The following is a 25,240-nucleotide window of genomic DNA, read 5'->3' as shown; positions in this document are numbered from 1 at the left end:
ATCTTCATCAACATCTTCATCAGCACCATCTCCTCTCCAATCCCTAGTTCATCTCTTCCAATCAATCTCCGTCTCACGACTCCGATTGGTACTTGTAAGGTTGCTAGTAGTGTTGATTACTCTTTGTAGTTGATGCTAGTTGGATTACTTAGTGGAAGAGTTTATGTTCAGATCCTTGATGCTATTCATTACACCTCTAACCATGGTTATGATTATGTTTTGTGAGTAGTTACTTTTGTTCCTGAGGACATGGGATAAGTCATGTTAATAATAGTCATGTGAATTTGATATCCGTTCGGTATTTTGATATGCTGTATGTTGTTTTTCCTCTAGTGGTGTTATGTGAACGTCGACTACATAACACTTCACCATCTTTGGGCCTAGAGGAAGGCATTGGGAAGTAGTAAGTAGATGATGGGTTGCTGGAGTGACAGAAGCTTAAACCCCAGTCTATGTGTTGCTTCGTGAGGGGCTGATTTGGATCCACTAGTTTAATGCTATGGTTAGACTTTGTCTTAATTCTTCTTTTGTAGTTGCGGATGCTTGCGAGAGAGGTTAATCATAAGTGGTATGCTTGTCCAAGTAAGGGGGCAGTACCCAAGCGCCGGTCCACCCACATATCAAACTATCAAAGTAACGAACGCGAATTATATGAACATGATGAAACTAGCATGACAGAAATTCTCGCGTGTCCTCGGGAGCGTTTTTCCTCCTATAAGACTTTGTTCAGGCTTGTCCCTTGCTACAAAAGGGATTGGGCCACTTGCTGCACTGTTGCTACTACTTGTTACTTGTTACTTTTTGCTTGCTACGTTTCACCTCGCTACACAATCACTTGTTACCGCTACTTTCAGTGCTTGTAGTTATTACCTTGCTGAAATCCGTTTATCAAAGCCTTCTGCTCCTCGTTGGGTTCGACACTCTTACTTATCTAAAGGACTACGATTGACCCCCTATACTTGTGGGTCATCAGACGGCGGCAGGCGAAATGGGTCGCCCCTTAGAGCAACTCCAATGGGGTGACCCATTTCGTTCGCTGTCGTCCATTTGGGTCAGCGTGGACACAAAAATCGGGCCAACGCGTTGACCCGAAAGGAAGAGTGTCCGCTTGGCGTCCACCTGGCGACCCATTCTCGACCCAATTTGGAGCCGGATTTGCGTCGGTGCGGACACGATACTGACGCGCGCGCGCCTAGTCCTCTCCCCGGGCACGACGGTCGGTGGCATCCACCACCATTCCCCCCCCCAAAACCCTCCCGACCACGTGCGCTCCCTCCCCATGCCCGTCATGGACGACGACATCGACCTCGATGCTGCCGCCGGCCTCGCCTCCCTCGCCTCGTTCGGCAAAGGCAAGCCTCGCGCCCCCGGAAGGCTGTCGCGTCGAAGCCGAAGAAGGCGCTGACCCCCGAACAGTGGGCAAAGGAGTCGGCCAAGAGGAAGGTGTTGGAAATATGCCCTAGAGGCAATAATAAAATCATTATTATTATATTTCCTGTTTCAAGATAATCGTTTATTATCCATGCTATAACTGTATTGAATGGAAACGTAAATGCATGTGTGGATATATGGACAAAAATGTGTCCATAGTAAGTCTCTAGTAGACTAGACTGTTGATGAAGGATGGTTAAGGTTTCCTAGCCATAGACAAGTGTTGTCACTTGATGATGGGATCACATCATTAGGAGAATGATGTAATGGACTAGACCCAAACTATGAACGTAGCATATGATCGTGTCATTTTGTTGCTATTGTTTTCTGTATGTCAAGTATTCATTCCTATGACCATGAGATCATGTAACTCACTAACACCGGAGGAATGCCTTGTGTGTATCAAACGTCGCAACGGTACTGGGTGACTATAAAGGTTCTCTACAGGCATCTCCGACGGTGTCCGTTGAGTTAGCATGGATCAAGACTGGGATTTGTCACTCCATGTGACAAAGAGGTATCTCGGGGCCCACTCGGTAATACAACATCACATATAAGCCTTGCAAGCAATGTGACTAAAGATTTAGTCACGGGATCTTATATTACGGAACGAGTAAAGAGACTTTCCGGTAACGAGATTGAAATAGGTATGGAGATACCAACGATCGAATCTCGGGCAAGTAACATACCGAAGGACAAAGGGAATGGTATACGGGATTACATGAATCCTTGACATAGAGGTTCAACCAATAAGATCTTCGTAGAATATGTAGGATCCAATATGGACATCCAGGTCCCGCTATTGGATATTGACCGGAGAGTGTCTTAGGTCATGTCTGCATAGTTCTCGAACCCGCAGGGTCTGCACACTTAAGGTTCAGTGACGTTTCGGTATAGTTGAGTTATAGGTGTTGCTGACCGAAGTTTTGTTCGTAGTCCCGGATGAGATCTCGGACGTCATGAGGAGTTCCGAAATGGTTCGGAAACGAAGATCGATATATAGGAAGTTGGTATTTGTATACTGGAAGAATTTCGGGCATTGCCGGCAGTGTACCGGGAGTGACGAATGGGTACCGGAGGGCCACCAGGTGGGCTCACCACTCCCCAAGAGGGCCACGTGGGCTTGATGGTGGCGCAATAGCTCTTAGTGGGCTGACTAGTCAACCAAAGAAAGCACACGTCATTGCATTTCAAAGCACAATTTTATTTGGTTGTAGCATGAGAAATGTAGTACCAAGTTCCTTATACCATCGCAATGTTAATGTAAGAAATGAAGCACGCGTGGTTATATTTTGAAGTACAATCTTATTTGGTTGAAGCACGCAAAATTTTCTAGAAAAAGTGTCGTGTCAATTTTCTAGAAAAAGTATCGATTTTTTTACGTCGACGATGAAAAGGACGGGGCGGCTAAAGATGCTCTAAACGAACGGAAAAGGTGGTGGGTTGGAGTTGTCGTAGTGTGCATGTAGGTCGACGACAATGCAGAAACCTTCGCCTCGAAGGCACCTGCCGACGGACAATTTTTTTTGTTTTGACCTATAAGGCTAAGAAAATTCAGAATTGACCTTACTTAAAAAAACAATCTAACATTTTTTCGTGACCCCAATATCACTCGTGTCCGGGTTGCATGGGAAACGCCAAGGTCCGTGGAGTCTGGTACGGGCATGCATGACCGGCTGACCTGCCGAGTCTTTGACGTGGCAAAAGGTCAGACGCCAGGGACCCTCGTGTGTGGTGTACCAAACGTTAGGGACCTTGGCGTCTGGTCCAGCAAATCATACAATTTTTTTTAATATATTCCTCGTCATCCACACGTCAGGGTCCTTGGCGTTTGGTACCAGACGCCAGGGTCCTTTGCGTAAGGTACCATGCCACGTCATAGACTCAGTAGGTTATCCGATCATGCCAGCCCGTATCAGAAGTCAGAGACCTTGACGTCTCTCAAGCAAACCAGACGGCAGGTATATTGACATCACAAAAAAGGTTAAATTAGATTTTTTCTATTTAAAAAAAGTCAATTCTCGATTTTCTTAGCCTTATAGGTAAAAGACTAGTACAAATGCCCGTGCGTTGCACCGGGCTAGAAAAAAGTAGAGAATATATTTGTTTTGCCATTAAACGTTAAATGTAAATTATAATGTTAAATGTAAGACATCTATTTTTGGACGGAAGGAGTTTCTTTTAAAGTTTTAAAATATAATGTAATGCTTACATAAAAATTAGATTACTTTTTAATAATAGTTATCATTTTTATTGAATGGTAATAATGTTTTGTTTTTTGATGGGTAATAGCACAAAGAGGCACAACCAGCTTTATATTTCATTGTGCACCATTTTATATATCCAGTTTTAATAGACATCGATGATAAGGTAAAACTGATTATTGCTTTTTGTAGAATCAAGTTTGGACGTGAAGAAGTCAACTTAGCGTTCTTCATCATATGGAAGAGAAGTTTTGCATGGAATAGTGTCTCAATGGTTTTTTTAAACATGAAAAATTCCTTATTTTTAATAGAAGTTAAGGTTTAAATCAAAACTGGAATACTTCTTTAATAATCTTAAATGTTTATGAAAATTTAAACATTTCTATAAAAAAACATACTTCAACACGTGTTTTTTCTTTAAAGAATGTTTTAATTTTTTGTACATTTTAAAATGATTTTTTTAGTAAAAATGGATTTTTTAGAATTCTTATGATTTTAAAACAAGTGCAAACATATTTTTTGAAACAACAATTGTGTGAAGATGTGTAAAACCATGAATTTTTTTAAACTTATGTCCTAGTAAACAAATAAAATGGGCCACATGCAAGGTCGGGTCATGTCCTCACCACTTAGTGGGATTAATATGAACCAATACATCCTCGTTTCCAAACAGATTTCCCTCAATGTACGTACACCAAATCAAACAAGAAATGATGCACCTGCCCCCATGCAACCACTACGAAATTACCCTCTAAGCTGGCAAGCTTATACTCTCAGTGTGAGGTACATAATAAATGATAAACATATAAAAAACTCAAAAAAAAACTCAAAATAAAAAACTCATGTACTTAATGAAATTGGGGGCCAGCTCTTTAACTCAAAATAAACAAATGAAACGGTTCTCACCTTCAGAAAGGTGCCATCTAATGCTTGACATTTGAGTATCATGCTCTGGAAATGACTCCTTTGGCTTATCATCAATAACTGAAATGAATAGTAGAATTTTAATGCAGCGGAATTTAAGCTATATAAACGAATATGCGCAATAGCTTAAACAAGAAAAGGTAATATTTTAAAGGAATTGAGATCATACCAACTACCGTAATGCTTGCTCCATACTTCTTTTCTAGAGAAGTGGTTGTGGCTGCAGCCTGGCACATCATCAGCCATTATGGGTAAGCCACTTTTAAAAGAACAACTATTGCACTCCATGAAGGAAAAAAGGATCATCCAAGAGTCATTCCTTCAAAGAAAACTATGGTGTAAGTAATGGGCATAATAAAACTGCCCTGGAAATTGGCCACAATGTTTAGAGTCCCCGAAACTATAAATGCAATATACATATACATGATTCTTTAGCAACGAAACACAAACAATCAAATATCAGAAAAAGGAAACAGACATGTCTTGTGCCTTCTGGAAGGTAAGGGTTGCGGTCGGTGATTGGAAGTAGAACATGCTTAACTTGGGAGAGAGCATCAATCGCTAAAGCACTTGGAGATTCATTCACTTCAGCCCTTACTGGTTACAAACGAAGTTGCAAACAGACATCAAAAAGTAGGCAAACATATATAAATAAATAAAGGTTGTTCATTAAATTTTCTTTACAGGTGTGGTTAATTTCCAGTTTGATTACAATTTCCCCTGGTAAGTAGAAAGACAAAACATGGTCAGGATTCACTGCAATCCACTAACTTGGGTGCAGCAAACGAATGCTACTACATTGTCAGGATTCAGGAACCAGCAGAAGCATAAGTAGGCTTGGTGTGACACAAACATTCTAACATCGTAGTAAAATCATTACTGGCAACCCGACTTCAAATCAGATTGAAGGAAATAGTTTTTTAAGGGTGAAAGAACTAATCTTGAGCACACGGAGTGACAGCACGAAGCCACGGCCTAGCAATTACCATAGTAAATCTCAGGCCGACTCCAGGGAGAGCGGTTTGAATACGAGCTGGTTGAAGCGTAGACAGATACCTCCGTGCCGGGCTCCCCGACGTCGTAGCCAGATGTCGCCCTTCCTGTTGAGCGGCAGGAAGGCGAGCTCCGGGGCGTGGCTCGCGCGGAGGCCGGAGGCCGTCGCGGGCGGGAGCGAGCTGGCGAAGGCCATGGGAGGTCGCGGATCCAGGAGGGAGGCACCGGATCTGGCCGGGACGGCGCGAAGTAGGAGGTGTCGGGCCGAAAGGGCGCCCACTTGGGCTCGGACATGAGGGCCATGGCGCCGTCGATGGCCTCCTCCAGCCGTCGCTTGAGCGCGCCCGCGCCCTCCCCGGTTGCCGGCGACACCCCCGCCGCGTCCAGCTCCAGCACCATCGCGCCCCCCGCGCTCGGGAGCCGCATGTGGTGGGCGCTACGGCCCGTGGGGGCCGTGGCCAACAGCCGCCGGGAGCACAATCCCTAGTTTCTCAAAGTGGAATGTGTGCTCCTTTTTATGTTTAGCATAATGAACTTTTTGTTTTGTTTTTTCAACACGAACTTTGTAAGTTTTGCAGACTAAACTTTCTCTCTTTTTTTAGCACAAACAACCTTGCCAATGCAACAGCAACAAGCAAACAGAGTAGCACAAAAAAAGCAACACCATCACCTACACGAGTAGCACTAAGTTTTTGCAAATTGTGGGAATGGAGTGCAGTGCACACACACGACTCGCAATGCACACGAGTAGAAGCACAAAAGAGGTGGTAAGAAGCCTTATTCTTCACTACAGGAAGCATTATTTTCAGTAAAGAGCTGATGAAATAGTGTATCATAGTGAAAATTCAATTATGGTTCAAAAGAAATTTAGAACAAGCTGTGGCACAAGTCCATAACATGAAGAACATTCATTGTTAGAAGATTTTGAGGAGCACTCCCACACGAGAGGGCACAACGTTTTTTTGGCGCAGATGCCTGGACTCAAAGGTCTGCAGTAGGGGAGGAGCTGCGGCCAAGAAACTTGAACTGTAGTGGAGATTGAGCAAGGTGAAGCACCAACGACGAATTTGGCTATAGCTCTGACCGATGAACATCATGTGGAGGCGTAGTTCACCTGCAGTAGTATGAGGGAGATCTCGATGGGAGGAGGAAGAGGGTCACCCCGGTCGGCGATGAAGCTCCGGCTGGTGCTCTCCCCGACGGACACCGAGCTGTGGCCGACTAGGACCGCTCCTTGACGGGTGTCAGCTCCTTGAGGGCGAGCTGGTGGCGGCGGATCTGGGAGTCGAAGGTGGTTGGGGAGGAGGCGGCGGATCCGGGAGACGAAGGTGGTTGGGGAGGAGGCGGCGGTGGGAGGCGACGGTTGTTGGGGAGGAGGCGGCAGATCCGGGAGGCCACGGTGGCTCGGGTCTTCAGATCCAGGTCGAGGGCGGCGCGCGTCACCATTGCCGGCGGGGGTGGTTTGGTGGCCCGGGAGCCGCGTGTGGTGGGCGCGGCAGCCCGCGGGGGCCGTGGCCAACAGCCGCCGGGAGCACGGGAGGTGAGCTTCGTTTCCCAGCTCCCATCAGATCCACTTGTGAAGGGCAACGAGGTAGATCTAGGGCGCAAGGGCAGGAGCGGTGGAGGCGGAAGCGGGCGGCGTCGTGGACGGAGAGGTCGGCGACGGTGGCTAGCTCGGGTCGGAGGAGGAGCCAGCAGCGGCGGAGGTCCCTCTGCGCCCGCCGGAGCCAGCGGCGTCGCCATTTGAGGTGTGGGAGTTGTGGGGAGAGAGGGGGGACGAGGGACGAGTTAGTTTGGATAAAATATAGGGGGTTTTGTGCAAAACGTAAAATAACGGTTTGACTTCACTTATAGAAAGATTGCGGGTTAAATCCTCGAAAACGAAGGGGCTTTTTTGAAAAACGGTCACGACGGAAAGCGCGCCGCGCTTTATTATTAGGAACTATCAAGATATGCCCGTGCGTTGCACCGGGAGAAAAAACACATCGCACCCACACATTTTATCTTTAAAAACTGCATGTTCGTGTTCAAGGATCATTCAAATCGGCATCTTGTGGTTCTATCTAGCAAAGAGAATGAAGTGCCAGCATTTACAGTCATGCTCCCCTGCATAATTTCTGCAAGACAAGCATAGTGATGCTCCTGACAATGGGCAAAACTCCTGAGAACCAATTACTACATGCATCTTGGCCGTGTAATATTGATATCATGCAATTTTATACTAATAGCCAAATGGACTAAATAATAGTTAAGTGAACACACCTTTTTGTGATTACGGTGAACAAACCTTGAATCATTGATGCACTATGGATCTTATGATTGTTCAAGTTATTGAAATCAGTGCATATGAATGCTTGTTAACTATATTAATCCTTAATATGGATCCATGAACTTAATCATGCTTGCAGTTTGTCATTTGGAACAGAAAAATATATTAAAAATATTCAGAGTTAACAGAAAACACACCTCGATCTTCACGGTGAGCACATACGCTTGATGTTACTATATTATCTCAACGTTCCTCATGTATTATAAGAATACACACATCCATCACCATGGTATACATAATGTTGAGTTCAGCGATTAGTATAAAATTTGCTACGTGAGAATGGAAGTGCACATAAGTTGTGGGTGTCAACGATCCATCACTCAACATCAGAATTATAAGACGAACTCAGCACGGGATTACAACTCGTCTGGATTGAGACATTAGCAAGATACCTGCAACGGACAATGATGGTTGGTCGTGGAGAAGTACGCTGGCAGCAACGCCACATGTGCTTGTATATCTCATTCTGCAAGCACGCCTACACATGGATTGATTGGTGAGAGGTGAACAACAACAGGAACTCCTATGGAGACAATTGATGATAAGGCATGATTAGCCTTAGCTTAGAGTCCGTTTACGGAAATTGTATGACCCATAACTTACTGAGATATACATGGAGCAGTAAAAGGAAATATACATGTTCATTTCTTCTATGCAAATATTTAACTTCATCCAAATACAACATCTCTATACACCAAGAAACATTGAGTCGAGGTAAACAATACCACATTCTTCACACATGGGATTTTGTTCAGGCAGATTAATACAGCTCATGTATTGATGTTGTGAAGTGATACATGTATGATGTATCTGCGTACAGGGTATTCCTTTAGAAAACTGAGTGCATCCCTGCATTGACAATCAAAGTATCCATATGCACACACTTTTGATTACCAAAATTTGCAATGCTATTATATACCAAGTATGTTGTAACTTTTTCCAAGAAAATTATCATGTGAAATTATACACTTGCACTCACCTTTGAGCTGCCAAGGCCGTGGAGTTAGTTGTAATATAAGCTTGGGCATCAGCAGACAACAGCTACACATCGTTCTCACCATGGTCTAACTACTGGGTGTGATATACCTTGGATGAAATCTACAGGAGTATATGTCCATGAATGTCAATCTGCAGGAGCTTCAGTAAACAAATTAACATCTGCAGGAGCTCGAGTTCACATATATCAAATCTGCAAAAAGATGAATTATGCCTCCCAGTCTCATGTTTTTGGATCTCATAGATATTACAAAATCAAATAAAATTAGTTACTGCAAATTCAAATCAGCAAGAGGATTTTTTTGCCTGGTCCATCTTCTCCCCGAGCGCTAAGAATCATGTTGGATGGTGGAAAACATTGCCAGGAGAAGTATTAAAACCGAGAAACGTTTTTTTAGCTTCATGAAGCTACTGTTCAACTCCTAAATGACACCCATTTTCAGAAATAGTGTTATTGCAATACTTTGCAGTGCTTTTTCCTGGTCTGGCTCCTAACTCAAGGTGGAAATGGACAGTATATATGGCTGGAGCAGCAGCTCCATGGTTCTACCAAAGATTCATGATCAAATTTTATTCTTACCACAACTATTTAAATTAACATCCTATCTTACATAGGAGGAAAAGCATGATTCTGAAAGCAAAAGAGAACATAACTAGAAACTCACCACATGAAGAAGAAGAGCAAACTGCTTCTTCCTAAGCTCTAACGTCCTTGTACATGCTGCACTCTGTGCCTCCAAATTAGCTATCTCCTTCTCAAGATTAGCAATAAGTTTCTCGGTTTCTGACCGTGGAGGCTGCGAGGAAATCAATTTTCTGATCGCTTCACATTCCTCTTTGTGCTGCCTCTCAATCTTGCTCTGTTCAAGTTGTTTCTTAAGATCCTCAATATCAGTCTGAGCTTGCAAGATTTGTCGCTGGATCTCAACCTGCAGCTCGTTGAAGCTCTCCTTCTCCCTTAGATTTGCATCAACTACAGCCTGGTGTTCGGCCCTCTGCTGCAGCCCACGGTGAACCCCAGCAGCTTGTTCCTCATCAGATACCTCAAATGTAGGCCCGGCCATCTCTGCAGATAGCACGAGAACTTCTCAACTACATGCCATGCAATTACAAACTGCGTTTGATTTGATCTTGATGTATACGCAGGCGACGGCGTGGACGCCATGGACGACAGGGTGAGGAACATGGTGGACGTCAGGGACGTCGCCGACGCCCTTGTGCTGGCGTACGAGCGTCCGGAGGCGGCCGGCCGGTACATCTGCAGCGCGCACGCTAGGAAGGTGTCCGAAATGGTTTCCGTCGTCAGGAGCCTGCATCCGGACCTGAACTGCCAAAACAAGTAAGACGCCATGCATCACTTAATATAGATACGTACATCGATGTGTGCAAACCGGGCGTGAACTCGGGGATTCTGACGACGGTGACAATGAGTTGGCAGGTTCGTTCAGCTGGTGGGAGATGAGAAGGTGTTCAGCTCCGAGAAGCTGCAGAAGCTGGGGTGGAAGTTCAAGACGATGGAGGAAACGCTCAAGGACAGCGTCGAGTCCTACATGTCTCCACGCATACAGATTTGCATCAACTAAGAAGGGACAACTTTGTACTACCCTGGCGGACGCCAGCTTGTCCCACACCCGACGAGGTGGCGGAGCGGCCAGAGGTCCGGCGAGGAAGGCCGCCGGCGGCGGGGCGTGGCGGAGGTGCAGGGTCGGCAGCGAGGCAGATCTAGGGCGCAAGGGCAGGAGCGGTGGAGGCCGAAGTGGGCGGCGACGTGGGCGGAGAGGTCGGCGACGGTGGCTAGGTCGGGTCGGAGGAGGAGCCAGCAGCGGCGGAGGTCCCTCTGCGCCCGCCGGAGCCGGCGGCGTCGCCATTTGCGGGGTGGGGGTTGTGGGGAGAGAGAGGGGAAAAGGAGGGACGGGTTAGTTCGGATAAATTATAGGGGGTTTTGTGCAAAACGTAAAATAACGGTTCGACTTGACTTACAGAAGGACTACGGGTTGAATCTTCGAAAACGGAAGGGCTTTTTTATAAAATTGCCACGACGGATGACCAAAACCCTACTTACTTTATTATTAGGGAGAAAAGAAAAACCACTCGTCCGTCACGCTGCAGCCGCGTGCCTCGCATATACCTCTTGCTTTCTATGCCACCATTGCTGGCTAGAATCATTACTCTGGCGCTCGTAGGGACGTGTCTACGCCTGCTGGTTGATTCATGTGTCTGCTTGTTTGTGTGCAAGGAGATTTTCTACAGATAGCCAGTTCAACTGTGGTACGTGTGATGTATTGTGTACAAGGAAAGGAAGCAAAAGATTTACAGCGGATTTTCTGTGAGATTGGGATGATGAATCATGTTACTCATGTTGCGGGAGGAAAACAAGAGAACTATTGACACAAGACTTCTCTTATACACTGGACATTGCTAGGACCCAACCGTCTCTGGCGTGACAAGACTTCACGACAGAGCAGGGCGCAAGACTGCAACAAGACCTCTTGGCGCGTGCGAAGGAAGGAGACGGGACCTGGGCGCATCGCTTGGTTAAACTAGAAAGACATTTTTTTGAATTATGGTGTCCCGGTGTTTGTGCATTGTCCGGTGTCCGGTATCCAAAGTGCAGATTGTTCGACCTAGCGTTTTTCATGGCAGCTGACATGTCGATGACGGACGAGCACTCAATGCGTGGCACCTCATGAAGCACGACCTCATCTTAAATCATATGCCCCTGCCGACGACGACCACGACGATAACACCAATGACAACCACGAGTAAATTATGCCAACGCTGAGCCCGAGCCCAACTACGCCCATGCCAATGCCAACCCCGGTCAGTCCCGCGGCACAGAACCAGCCGTTTGACCCATTTCATGTCTACGATTCCTTTCTTTTGATCGTCGAACTATTACATGTGTTTGATTGCCGAATTGTGACATGTTAATCGCCGACTTGTGGCATGAGGATCGCCGAACTATAGACATTTTTTAAAACAGAAAAGATAAGTTTGAATTTATTGACGTCTGGGAGGCGAAACCTGGGGACGCGGCTAGAAACTCGCCCGCTCCCACGGCAAAAAAGCGTCGCTCAAACGCCAAAAGGCATTCGTCGGGTGCACTAGGGGAGGGGCGAACAACTAGAGATGCTCTTAAAGTGGAGATCGCAGAAGAATACGCCGGCAGTGGCTGGGGCGGCGACGCACTACGACCAGCAGATGGCTAGATCGACCCCCCCCCCCCCCGCCCGGTTAACCCGCATCTGGCACTTCCGCTTGATCCCCTCAAGCTAGATTCCCTTGCGAGCGGCGCGAGCATGTCGCCCACTTCGCCTGAATCGAGTGGTCGCGGCATGAGCCTTGCTTAGAGCAACTCCAACCGGCCGACCCAAACGGACGATGAATTTGTGTGCTTTTCGTCCGCTTAGGTCGTCCGTCGGCTTTGTGTCCGTCCAGTTTATGATTTAGGTCGGCAGTCCGCCCAACACATCGACCAATATTTGTCCGCGTGGCCGGCTAGCCGTCACCGGTTTTGAACAAATACAAATATTTTGCATATTTTTCAAAAGCAAATGATATAGCATAGTTTCACAACCAAAAATAAAATATAGGAAAGTTCTACAAGCCCAATAAAAATTAAATTGTCTACAAGATACACCAATTAATTGCCAACGAGATCTCACATATGCTCAACCAAATTATTTTGCAACTAAATATGAGTTTCCAAATTACGTATTTCATGATGAAATTGGGTGAACTGTGCAAACGATGACGTTTCTCCGCCATGCTGAGGCACCACATTGTCACCCTGAAACTCAAACTCTTGATCGTGGAGATGTTCCGAGCGCTCATCCTCTACGATCACTACAAGAAATATGGTCAATAATGACCCACCATTTAGGTCACTGAATTGTCATTTTTTTTAGTTAAGACCTTTTGATGACCAAAACGAAGGGGTCAATAGTTGACCGTCAAGAACAGACAAACTTGACCTTTGCTAGTTTTTGGTCATGGATTTTATGACCAAAAGCAATTGGTCGTGGAATCTATTGGTCAAAAAATTGATCACTATCCATGGGCATGATCCACGTATGATCTGATGTGGCTGAGCTGACATTATATTTCCCAGCATTCATCTAGACAAAAGTTGTCACATAAAATTTTCAAAAAAATCCCAATATAACTTTGCAAAAAATAATGAGTATTTTCCTTACATGTAAATGTTATACTAACGTTCGAATACGAAATGTATTATCTAGACGTTACACAAAAACGACCATCCGTAGATCGAAAATATGACACACTAAATAAAAATATGCCCTCATTAATATTTTTATTAACATACACAATAAATATTAGGTAATAAAGTTTCAAAATTGCAGACAAATCAAAATATAATTTATTTTCTGATACTTTATTGTCACTGGGGTTTTGATAGTGAATTCTTCAAGCACATAAGATTCTGACTCACACTTATGAAAGGAAATGATAGTACTTTTTTGGAAAGGAAACATAATTTGGCTTTTTCAAAAAGTAAGTTTGGCCCATAGGAGACTCAGTTTGTAAATATACAAAGGGAGGGGAATATTCACATGTATCTTTTTGTGAATTTCATAGTGAAATATTTTCATATATACTAAGTATTCTTTCTATAACAATGTAATTATAGACCAACCAATCCCATGGAATATAAATACACAAATCAACGATGTATTGCACTCAGGTCTGTATTCTTTCCACATGTTCATCGAAATTTTCAAATTATGTCACGTGGAATATATTTCCACACTTTACAATAGCGTCAACAAGTCACATAATCTGGTACAGTCATAAAATATTTGACTCAGTTTTACCAAGGACACTATAAGAATATTGAATTTTAGGATCTATAATTACGGTCTGATTTGTACTATATTTGTAAGATTGATTTTCAAAAGTATATTTACGTCTTCTCCGTTTTCCCTAGTTCGTGGAAAAGTAGCTAAGTTCTAAAAAATAATGTATAGTGCAAAATGTTACTCCCACCGATCCAAAATAAGAGTCACAATTTTGAAGTGGGGTTAGTTAAAAAATGTGACAGTTATATCGGATAAGAGGTAGTAATAGAAGTTCAACTTAAGCACATGTACCTAAAATAGGCTAGCCCGTGCAGGGTTGACGACTAGTATACATTAATTACCTTGTCCCTTGCTTACCTATGAGGGAATGTGTGACTCCTTAAACTAATGCATATTGTTGGAGTTGATTGCATATGTTTCTTGCCAAAATGAATAAGAGTGAATTTCATTGGTGGAGTCACCCCTCAAGAACCCTTCTAGTTCTTCCTTTTGGGGACCATATCAACTTTATGGGGATCCTTGGAGTTGTGGTAGCACTAGATGAAGTGGTGCTAGAAGTGTCCTTGGGAATCCACTCGACCTTGGCTTGGGGTTCTTCCTCAAATGAGTCAATCTCCTCCTGAAGCTTGCCCTTGCCCTTGTGGTATTGTGGTAGAAGGTCATCTTGAGAATTTGTTCCCTTGGGGAGAGTAGGATCATACTCCTCCTTTTGAGGAACAAACTTCGGGATGTGATATTGACCTTCTACCCATTCAACTCCATTGGCATTGAAGTAGCCAACACCTTGCTTCTTCCGATGTGCTCCTTGCTTGCGAACAATTTCCTTGAATTGCTTGCTTCCGGCAAGACTTTTGAAGACACCTCTCTATAATCCCTTTCGATAAATTGTTTTCTTGTTCAAGTGTAACTTGGCTGAGAGAATCATTGGTGGAATCAAGAGAGCTACTAGTAACACCATCATTTGATTTAGCTTTAGCATTGTTGTTACTAGATGAATAAACTTTCTTGCCTTTGTTACTAGTGTTCTTAGGTTTAACTTGTGGAACAGAAGTAGACAAGACTAATCGTTTGGCTAGATAACAAGAAGTCTTCTTTCGAAGATCGTCATTGATTACTTTTAGAAACTCATGCTCTTGCTCTTAAATTAGCTTCTCATGAGTTCTTGCAAGCTCTCTATGATCTTCTAGAGTAGTTTCATGAGATAACTTAAGAGTGTTTAATTCTTTAGTTAGTCATTCAATCTCTTTCTTATCATCATCATTCGACTTCTCTTGACTAGCATGATTATTATAAAGTTTATTTTCAGTGTTATCACTAGTCTTATCAAAGAGAAAGTCATCCTCTCCTAACAATTCATCCTCATCACTATCAAATTCAAAATACTCGGGGTGTGATACCTTGGGGCCTTTTGCAATGAAGCAGTTTCCAATCCCTTCATTTGGTGAAACAAATAACTCGTAGGAGTTGGAGGAAACGAGTGCAAGACCGACAACACCTTCATCTTGACTATAATCAGAGTCAGAGTGGTAACTTCTCTCGGATTGGTTGTCGGACTCAGAGCCGGAAACCCTTCACCAACTTGAGCTTCATGTCTTCTTGTTGAGTTGCTCTTGGTGTACTTGTCCTTCTTCTCAGTTCCTTGCCTCTCTTGGAGTGTCTTCGTTCATAACGATCTTCTCTACTCATTCTCTCTCTGCGAGGTGACTCATCTCTTGAGCTTCATCTTCTAGGTGACACTTCTCTTCGTTTGTGGGGAGCCGAGCACTCATTGGAATAGTGTCTGGCTTTCCACAATTTTAGCAGTTTTTTTTCACGACTATACGAACGCTTCTCAACATATCTTGAGCTTGAGGTTTTCTCTTTGCCTCTAATCTTGTAGAACTTGTTGAATTTTCTGACCATGAGGCTGATTTCTTCATTGGTAACAAGATTGTCATTTGAAGTAGCGGGAGCATCACTTGAAGCTTTGTAAGCATCATTTGACTTGTTGCACTACAAGAAATCTGTTAATACATGACGGTTCTAATCCGTCATGGGTTATCCCAAAACTGTCAGGGGTGCGCAGTCATGACGGGTTGAGAATCCGTCATGTATATCGCGTCATAATTTGACATCATGTCGTCCACGACGGTTCTTGTCCGTCATGGATGTGTCGCAGGCCCGCCCAAGGCCCAAACCATGGTGACAGAATAGACCGTCATGGACCAACGCCACGTTGGATTCTCAATTGACCAACTTGAATGCGTGGCAGCCTACATGGACACTATTTTTGTCACAGAAATCGTCATGGATTTCGTAACCTTTTAAATTTAATTCAGCCCATTAGCCTATTTCATTTCATTTAACCCAATTTTCACCAAGTACATTTTTAAGCATAATGCATTATTCAAATTGTAGTGACAATTTTAGACCAAGGAAAGGTATTTACAAACTGTCATATGTACACGTATGAATCAATATGTAGTCATCCGCAAGTATCTACAACATAGAAGTTTACAAAATCATCCATGAAATGATAATTTACAAGATAGATTGATAAAATATATCACTCAACAATTTAGAAAATAGTGCAATCCAGTTTGGACAACCAAAACACTTAAACTATTGAAGTTCTTGTCGTCGGCCCTCCTAATGGAAACCTTGATGGAAACTATCACGTCATCCAAATTGTGATGGCAGCACCAAGTAGCTGAGTACACAATCATACCTAGCATATTTAAAAGACAATTAGATATTTGTAGGTATGAATAGATAGTAGAAACAGGAGAATTGCAACAAATGTAAACAGGAAAATCTATTATATAATTATAAAACGATACAAAACAAACGGCATAGATGTAACAATAAAAGAGCTAAAAAGAATGGTTGCGATCAAATAAAGTTTATCAAATGATGCCTATGATTGAGAAGTGCAAAACAAAATACATATGGAAGGAAACTTGCCATCTCTTCGCAAAAAAGAAGACACTTGCCATCATCACGTGTGTTGTACAAACATAAAATAAGTTCTCGAATATAACTATGCTACTAGAAAATCAATCAACATAATGCTAAAAAATCTTCTTACCTACAAGGAAATATATTACAAAGCCTAGCCCCCTTGTACATAGCACACGTACATGAACAAGCAGAATTTGCCCAACATTCAAACAGTTATCCAACAAAAATGCGTGTATTTCATGGTCATAGTAATACCTTGCTTTCAGTGAAAACATTATTTTCCCTGTTTGTATGACAGCAATACATATCAGCGAAAACAAAAGAATGTCTATCAGCCTATTTTAGATGTCGGGACAAATTATCAGTAAAAACTAAAACACGCCATATGTATACACTGAAGTTTTCTCTAGAGCATAATTTACATTGGATTTTCAAAATAATAACATTGCTTCTGTAGATGAATAATTATACACATAAATATTATCTACATGAATGGCTTATGTAGATGAATCAGTGGACAATGGAAAATGTATCCCTTAAATATAAATAGAGCTGATAACTTGTGCACACATATAACATATTACAGAAACATGACAACATCATATTTCCACTTATTTGTTTTCATGAGGTCAAGGAAAATAAAATGAAACGGATCTTTGTGTTCATGAGGCCACCTAAACAAATTCAATCATATTCGCCCCATGGTTGTCGTGCCATCACATGGTAAAAAATAGATAGTGACTTTGTCGTCAGGTACTCATGAATTAGCAAGAAAAACAATCGTACTGAATTTATAATCTTCATGTAGTAGTACTACAACTCATAACTGAGAAAAGGACCACATGATTTAAATAAACATAAGATATATGATGTGTAAAAGTAAATTTCATCCATAAATATTTCCTTCCCCTCGTATCATAATGTTTTGACCTGCAACTAGCTCTATTAGTTCAGGAGAAAATTCACAGATTCAATGAAATATTGTCCAGGGTTGAGTGGAAGACTTGAGAGAAACAAAGCTTGCAAATTTGTAGGAATTGGATTGTCTGGTTACCTTGGAGAAGGGGGTTTGACTTCAATGTGAGAGGAGGAGAGGATGTATAGCATACTCAGAAGATGATTTTCAGCTACGAATAAGCATTGCCGAAGATTTTTTCTAAGATATTGTGACCGCGCAACGCAACATTCAGGAATGAAATGCTATTATTACTCTCTCAATACGCACACATTATTTTACAGGTTATAATGTATCCTCCACTTACAGATTTCAATCCAAGTATCATTGCTCTAGACGGCGATGGTGTCCCTCGAGCTGCAGTATATTGGACTAGATTGTCATCACACGCTCTCGAACCCCCAGTGTGTTGGACAAACCTGCCAACAATAACCAACCACAGAAATGAACTCACACTACCGTCACCATGGACAACTGGCAAACAGACACGAGACGGCCTACAAATAAACGACAAACCTCATGACGGTGCCCTTGGTGAATCATGGTGCCCTGGCCTCCGGATCCGGCTAGAACAGGATGGTGCAGCTAGCTTTCGCACGCGGACCAGACCATTTCGTCCACCCTGAGTCACCACAAAGGTGCCTAGCAGGCTGGAAGCGATCTTCTCCTTCCTCCCATTCGTTACCACAATCAAATCACAAAATAGTAATGAATATACAAAATAAATAACAGAAACACATAGATGTTTAGTAACCCTGGTTAGACTACTGATTCTTGAATTTCTATGGACGCGGTTTCCCCTCAAAGTTAAATGCACAAGATACATAACATCAATTCCTATGAAAAAATTGAATTTCCTTCCAAGTTCCTTTCTCTGTTATAAACCAAACAAAAAGGTCTATTCTTTTTTTACCTGCTGAATCCAGTAAAAGTCTAAAAGAGAAAGAATCAATTAAAAACTTATCACCAACATACAAGGTGAACTTTGAAAAGCAATTAAACCATACATAAAAAAAATCAGAGAAATCTGAATTTATTTGGAAAAGCTAGGATAATGTATACAATGGAACTCACATATTAAATCGAGTGTATCTAGCATAGCCATGTATTGGTGATTCTCGTATGGGGAAAGGCCTCCATCTCTAGCCTAGGAATATTGTGTATGGGGAAAGGCTAGTTGGACCTGTAGGCAAGGCATGTATGTGCGGCAGACAACTTGCACGACAATTGCATCGCACATGTGGACACTGAATCTCGTGGCGCCGTCAGAGGACAATATGGCTAGATGTGATGGATGATGTAGGGAGGTTGAGGTCGGAGGATAATCTGGTGTCGCCGCCGATGGACAATATAGTGGAATCTGCCACTAGAGGTTGAGGACGGGGGTGGGCTCTGCTACTTGAGGTCAACGTTACTCGAGTGTGACGACCTCCTTGATAGGTACGAAGGGATTGAGGTCAAGGAAGGAGGCCTCGATCGGCAACATCGGCATGAAGGGGCCGCAGGCCCACCCAGTCGCGATGGATGCGGTCCGATTCCTCCAACGCGGCGAGAAGCAGTCGAATCCAGCGTGACTCCTTTACACGTTCTTCTCCCTGCAAGGAAGGAATACCAGAGATTAGAGAGAGGGAGAGGGAGAAAGGATGAAGATGGAGGAGAAGATGAACTCACCGGAGGCACCCATGGCCATCAGCGCTGAGACAACGCCCAAAACCCTAGCCGAGCGGCGAATCCAGCCATAGCAGTAGAGGGGAGAGCGTGGCGCGGGGTGGTTCGGGGCTGGCACCACCGGCGACGACATGGAGAGGGGCGGGGAGGATAGGTGGAGCGGCGGCGGCGGCTGGTGGTTGGGGATGAGAGAAGATGGGATAAGGATATTTAGGGTTAGGCTTGTGTGGACTCTCTGTTTAAATGGGCTGGCTAAAAAATTTCGCCCCCTCCCCCCGCGCTGGAGACTTAAAAAATTTCTCTGCGCGCCATCGTACGCTCTCTCTCTCTCAGTTTTGGTCTTGTTTTTTTATGTATGTGTAATGTTGATTGCATCCAACTAAAAGGTGGGTCAAATAAAAAGACATGCACGACATATCAACAAGAGTCATCCATGACGGTCTAAGTGGTGCATAAAGAAAAAAAAACTACGCCCTATTAGTCCGAGTTGATTGATCCGTGACAGATTTCGTGACAGTCCCTTGATGTCTGTCATAAAGGGCCTTGCATTCTGAGGCCCATTAGCGTCTGGGTAATAAGTGACAGTTTCCATGACAGATTACGAGAACGTCATCAGAAATCCGCCACAGATTAACACTTTTCTTGTAGTGTTGTGCAATTCATCTATGTCCTCGAGTGCCATTTCATGAGCAACAATCCTTCCAATGACTTCAGTTGGCTTGAGACCTTGTAGTTTGGCATCATTTGGATCAATGTGCACACGGTGCCGTATCTTCCATCCAAGCCTCCAAGTATCTTCTTGATGATGAATTTGTCGGTCATCTCTTCCCTTCCTAAGCCGACAATCTCATTTGTGATGAAAGCTAGCCTGGAGTACATCTCAACAACTTCTTCACCATCCTTCATCTTGAACTTGTCAAGTTGACTTTGAAGCACATCCAACTTAGATTCCCAGACAAAAACAGTACCTTCATGCATTTCAATCAAAGTATCCAAAAATCCCTTTGCATTCTCAAGGCGACTGATTTTGTTGAATTCTTTGGGGCACAGTCAGTTCAGCAGGATGTCACACACTTGAGCATTGTATTACAACATCTTCATTTCTTCCGCTGCCACATCACGATTCAGTTCTCTTCCTTCTTCGAAGAAATCACCTTGTACACTGTTACTACGACAACAGACCTTCCCTGGTACGGCGCCAGTAATCCTGCTGCTATGGCTACGCCTTTAGGAACTTCCTTGGCAAATATGCAAAAGGATTTCCCTACGGCCTTGGAGCCTTGCGTTGGTGTTCCCTTGAAGAGGAAAGGGTTATGTAGCACAGCGGCGGTAAGTATTTCCCTCAGTTTGAGAACCAAGGTATCGAGCCAATGGAAGATCTCGTCAAGACACAAGTACCTGCACAAACACAAAGAGCTTGCACCCAACGCTATGAAGGGGTCGTCAATCCCTTATAGATTGTTTGCAAAGTGAGAACTGAAAGCAACAAAGAGTAAACAACAAAGTAAAAGTGAAAGTGGAAACGATAGGTGTGAATAGACCCGGGGGCCGTAGTGTTCACTAGTGACTTCTCTCATGAAAGCAAGTAGACGGTGGGTGAACGAATTACTGTCGAGCAATTGATAGAACCGCGCAAAGTCGTGACGTTATCTAACGCAATGACTATATCTATAGGCATCACGTCCAAAACAAGTAGACCGATACTTTCTGCATCTACTACTATTACTCCACACGTCGACCGCTATCCAGCATGCATCTAGTGTATTAAGTCCAAAAGAACACAGTAACGCCTTAAGCAAGATGACATGATGTAGATGGACAATCTCATATCTACGATAAAAGCCCATCTTGTTACCCTTGATGGCAACAACACGATGCGTGCCTTGCTGCCCCTTCTATCACTGGGAAAGGTCACCACACAGTATGAACCCAAAACCAAGCACTTCTCCCATTGCAAGAATCATAGATCTAGTTGGCCAAACAAAATCCAAGACTCGGAGAGACTTACAAGGATATCAAATCATGCATACAAGAAATCAGCAAAGACTCAAATATAATTCATAGATAATCTGATCACAAATCCACAATTCATAGGATCTCGACAAACACACCGCCAAAGAGGATTACATCGGATAGATCTCCATGAAGATCATGGAGAACTTTGTATTGAAGATCCAAGAGAGAGATGAAGCCATCTAGCTACTAACTACGGACCCGTAGGTCTGAAGTGAACTACTCACGAGTCATTGGAGGGGTGATGATGTTGTTGAAGAAGCCCTCCAACTCCAAAGTCCCCTTCGGCAGGGCACCGGGAAGGGTCTCCACATGAGATCTTGCGAAAACGGAAGCTTGCGGCGGCGGAAAAGTGTTTTCGTGGATGCCCTGATTTTTTTCTGGATTTTAGGGAATATATAGGCGAAAGAGCTAGGTCAGGGGGGCGCCAGGGAGGCCACAAGCCTGGTAGCAGCCGCCCCCTGGTGGCGGCTACAGGGCTTTTGGACCCCGTGTGGCTCTCCTGCCTTGGACCTCAAGTCCCCTGATCTTCTTCCGTTCTGGAAAAATTTATTTCGGGGATTTTATTCCGTTTGGACTTTGTTCCAAAATCAGATCTGAAAAGAGTCAAAAATACAGAAAAAACAGGAACTGGCACTTGGCACTGAATTAATAAGTTAGTACCAAAAAAGATATAAAAGGTAAACAAAACATCCAAGGTAGACAAGATAACAGTGTGAAACCATCAAAAATTATAGATACGTTTGAGATGTATCAAGTATCCCCAAGCTTAACTCCTGCTCGTCCTCGAGTAGGGAAGTGATAAAGAATGAATTTTTGATGCTTTCATGCTACCTAGCATAGATATCCTTTGTAACTCCTCTTATGTAACGTGAATGTTCAGATCCATTAGATTCAAAACAATAGTTTGCTATTGATGTCGAGACAAAAATAATTCAAGCAAACTTGCAAGGTAACCATGAACTTTCAAAATAACAAGGCCAAAAGAAAGTTATCCCTACAAAATCATATAGTCTGGCTATGCTCTATCATTATTGCACAACGAATTGAAATCATGCACAACCCCGGTATTGGCCAAGTAATTGTTTTCACACCTTTACTTTCTCAAACTTTTTCAACTCTCACGCAATACATGAGCGTGAGCCATGGTTTTAGCACTATAAGTGGTGTGGATTGTGGTGGAGGTTGCAAGACAAACAAGGAGAAGATGGTCACATTAACTAGGCATATCAGTGAGCTGTGGAGATGCTCATCAATAGATATCAATGTGAGTGAGTAGGGATTGCCATACAAATGATGCACTAGAGCTAAGAGTATGTGAAAGCTCTTAAAGAAAACTAGTGGGTGTGCATCCAACTTGCTTGCTCACAAAGACCTAAGGCAAATTTGAGGAAGCCTATCATTGGAATATACAAGCCAAGTTATGTAATGAAAATTTCCCACTAGCTATATGGTGGGGACAAAACGAGAGGCTCTCAATCATGAAGATCATGGTGCTTAATAAGCACAAGTGTGGAAGGATAGTAGCATTGTCCCTTCTCTCTTTGTCTCTCATTTTTTTTGGTGGGCTCTTTGGCCTCTTTTTTTTGGTGGGCATCTTTGGCCTCTTTTTGTATATGGGCTTCGCTGGCCTCTTTTATTTCCTCACATGGGACAATGCTCCATCAATGATGATTATCACACTTACAACTCAAAACTTAGAACAATGATGACTCTATATGCAATGCCTTTGGTAGTGTACCGTGACAATGATCTAGCATGGCATAGACATTAAAGGAAAAAATCATGCTAGCTATCTTACGATCATGCAATGGCAATGTAGACGTGGTGGCACATGTCATGGTGGTAGTTGCATGGCAATATATCTCGGAATGACTTTGAAAAAGGCATAGTAGGTAGGTATGGTGGCTGTTTTGAGGGAGGCTAATGGTGGGTTTTGTGCACCGACGAAAGTTGCACGACACTAAAGAAGATAGTGATGGTGGAAGGTGAAAGTGCATCTAAACCATGGACTCAACATTAGTCAAGAAGAACTCATATACTTGTTGCAAAAAGTTTTAGTAGTAATCGAAACAAAGCATTCAACGCATAATCCTAGGGGAAGGGTTGGTAGGTATAAACCATCGCGCGATCCCGACCGCCACACAAAGGATGACAATCAATAGACTAATCATGCTCAGACTTCATCACATAGCGGTTCACCATACGTGCATGCTATAGGAATCACTAACTTCAACACAAGTATTCCTAGATTCACAATACCTTACTAATATAACTTCAATATTACCATAGCCACAACTCAAAACTAATTAAGATGAACCAAACTTCTCTAACTATTCAATGCACATGAAGGTGGAAGTTTTCATATCCCTTTGGATAACTACCCCTTTTTGAGACTACTTTCAAAGCATAGATCAACTACCAAGCCACGCACCGTCGTGCTCTAAAAGATATAAGTGAAGCACATAGAGCAAACTCAACTAGCTCAAAAGATATAAGTGAAGCACATGTGAGCTGAATTGTCTACCAAAGGATATAAGTGAAGCTCGACAAAATAACGGTGAGTGCATGTCTCTTTCTCTAGGTGTGCAGCAAGGATGATTGTGACCAAAAAAAGGCACCTACGATACAAGACGCTCCAAGCAAAACACATAACATGTGGTGAATAAAATATACCCCCAAGTAACGTTACCGATGGATTGAAGACGAAAGAGGGGATGCCTTCTCGGGGCATCTCCAAGCTTAGGATTTTACGACATCCTTGAATCATGTTGGGGTTCCTTGGGCTTCCCCAAGCTTGAGCTCTTGCCACTCTTTATCTTTTTGTCCATAAGAACTTCACCCAAAACTTGAAAACTTCACAACACGAAACTTAAACAGAAACTCATGATAACATTAGTATAAGAAAAAACCACCACTTCCTTAGGTATTGTAGCAAAATTAAATTCTACTTATGTTGATATTGGGTTACTGTATTTTAAATCTTCCATGGCTAATACCCCCCGATACTATCCATAGTTTCATCAAAATAAGCAACCAACTCAACAAAAACAGAATCTGTTAACAGCAGATCAGTCTGTAGCAATCTGTATACTTCGTATACTTCTGTTACTTCAAAAATTCTGAAAAATTATGACAGTCTGAAGAATTTGCGTAGCAGTCAGCAGCAAAAAGAATCAACTCAAAAGATCTTACATAAAAAAAATTATTTTCGTGAGCAGAAAGTTTCTGTCTTTTCCAGCATGGCCAAACGATTATCCCCAAGACTAATCATAACGGTTTTGCTTGGCACAAACACAAAATAAACACAAAAAACACAATCATAACAGAATTATGAAAGTGTGAAAAACACAAAACAGAAATAAAAATGATAGATTCGTTGGGTTGCCTCCGAACAAGCGCTATTGTTTAACAATCTTAGCTAGGCATTGATAAATCAATGATGCTCACACAAAAGACAAGAATTGAAGCACAACGAGAGCATCATAAAGCATGTGAAAATCACATCTAAGCCTAACATACTTCCTATGCATAGGCATTTTATAGGAAAACAGATTGTCAAGACAACCAATAGTTGCCATATGCAAGGAAGAAGAAAGAGACAATAGCAATCTCAACATAGCGAGAGGTAATTTGATAACATGAAAGTTTCTACCAAAATATTTTCCTCTCTCATAGCAATTACATGTGGGATCATATTCAAATTCAACAATATAGCTATCCCATAGGATATTCTTTTCATGATCCACATGCAAACAAAGTTGACGCTCTTCAAAAATAGTGGGATTATCATCAACTAAAGTCATGACTTCTCCAAACCCACTTTCAATATTATTGCAAATATCATATTCATCATGAGTTTTAAACAAATTTTCAAGATCATAAGAAAGATCATCACCCCAATCATGATTATTGCAATAAGTAGTGGTCATAGCAAAACTAGCATCCCCAAGCTTAGGATTTTGCA

At 42.9% G+C, this 25,240-nt stretch overlaps 3 protein-coding genes across 3 annotated transcripts; 1 reads left to right on the top strand and 2 right to left on the bottom strand.

Moving 5' to 3' along the window:
• Window positions 1-4,504: 4,504 nt before the first annotated feature.
• Window positions 4,505-5,748, bottom strand: LOC123407673. Its single transcript, XM_045100858.1, has 4 exons — window positions 5,616-5,748; window positions 5,038-5,156; window positions 4,729-4,786; window positions 4,505-4,619 (listed from the first exon to the last, which is right to left on the bottom strand). The coding sequence occupies exons 1-4, from the start codon at window positions 5,746-5,748 to the stop codon at window positions 4,513-4,515; spliced, it is 417 nt and encodes a 138-aa protein (XP_044956793.1). The 3' UTR covers window positions 4,505-4,512.
• A 3,146-nt stretch (window positions 5,749-8,894) lies between these two features.
• On the bottom strand, window positions 8,895-9,857 carry LOC123408253 (THO complex subunit 7B-like; the record flags this gene model as incomplete). Its single annotated transcript, XM_045101403.1, has 2 exons — window positions 8,895-8,979; window positions 9,543-9,857. Coding segments are annotated over 2 exons (345 nt in total), but the record flags the coding sequence as incomplete, so codon positions are not given.
• A 3-nt stretch (window positions 9,858-9,860) lies between these two features.
• On the top strand, window positions 9,861-10,460 carry LOC123408251 (cinnamoyl-CoA reductase 1-like; the record flags this gene model as incomplete). Its single annotated transcript, XM_045101402.1, has 3 exons — window positions 9,861-9,927; window positions 10,024-10,216; window positions 10,316-10,460. Coding segments are annotated over 3 exons (405 nt in total), but the record flags the coding sequence as incomplete, so codon positions are not given.
• Window positions 10,461-25,240: the final 14,780 nt, after the last annotated feature.

This window comes from Hordeum vulgare, chromosome 7H (genome assembly GCF_904849725.1).
Source record: "Hordeum vulgare subsp. vulgare chromosome 7H, MorexV3_pseudomolecules_assembly, whole genome shotgun sequence".
In the NCBI taxonomy this organism is placed as follows: Eukaryota; Viridiplantae; Streptophyta; class Magnoliopsida; order Poales; family Poaceae; genus Hordeum; species Hordeum vulgare.
Note: the sequence above shows the minus strand (reverse complement) of the source record. Positions and strands in the feature narration are given on the sequence as shown.

Bases quoted from the DNA above. Each gene is read 5' to 3' on its own strand.
- LOC123407673 (XM_045100858.1), bottom strand. From the start codon at position 5,748: ATGGCCTTCGCCAGCTCGCTCCCGCCCGCGACGGCCTCCGGCCTCCGC. The intron at 5,157-5,615 runs GTATCTGTCTAC...GTTTGTAACCAG, and splicing joins TCGGGGAGCCCGGCACGGAG to TAAGGGCTGAAGTGAATGAA. The intron at 4,620-4,728 runs GTATGATCTCAA...TATTCATTTCAG, and splicing joins AGCAAGCATTACGGTAGTTG to TTATTGATGATAAGCCAAAG.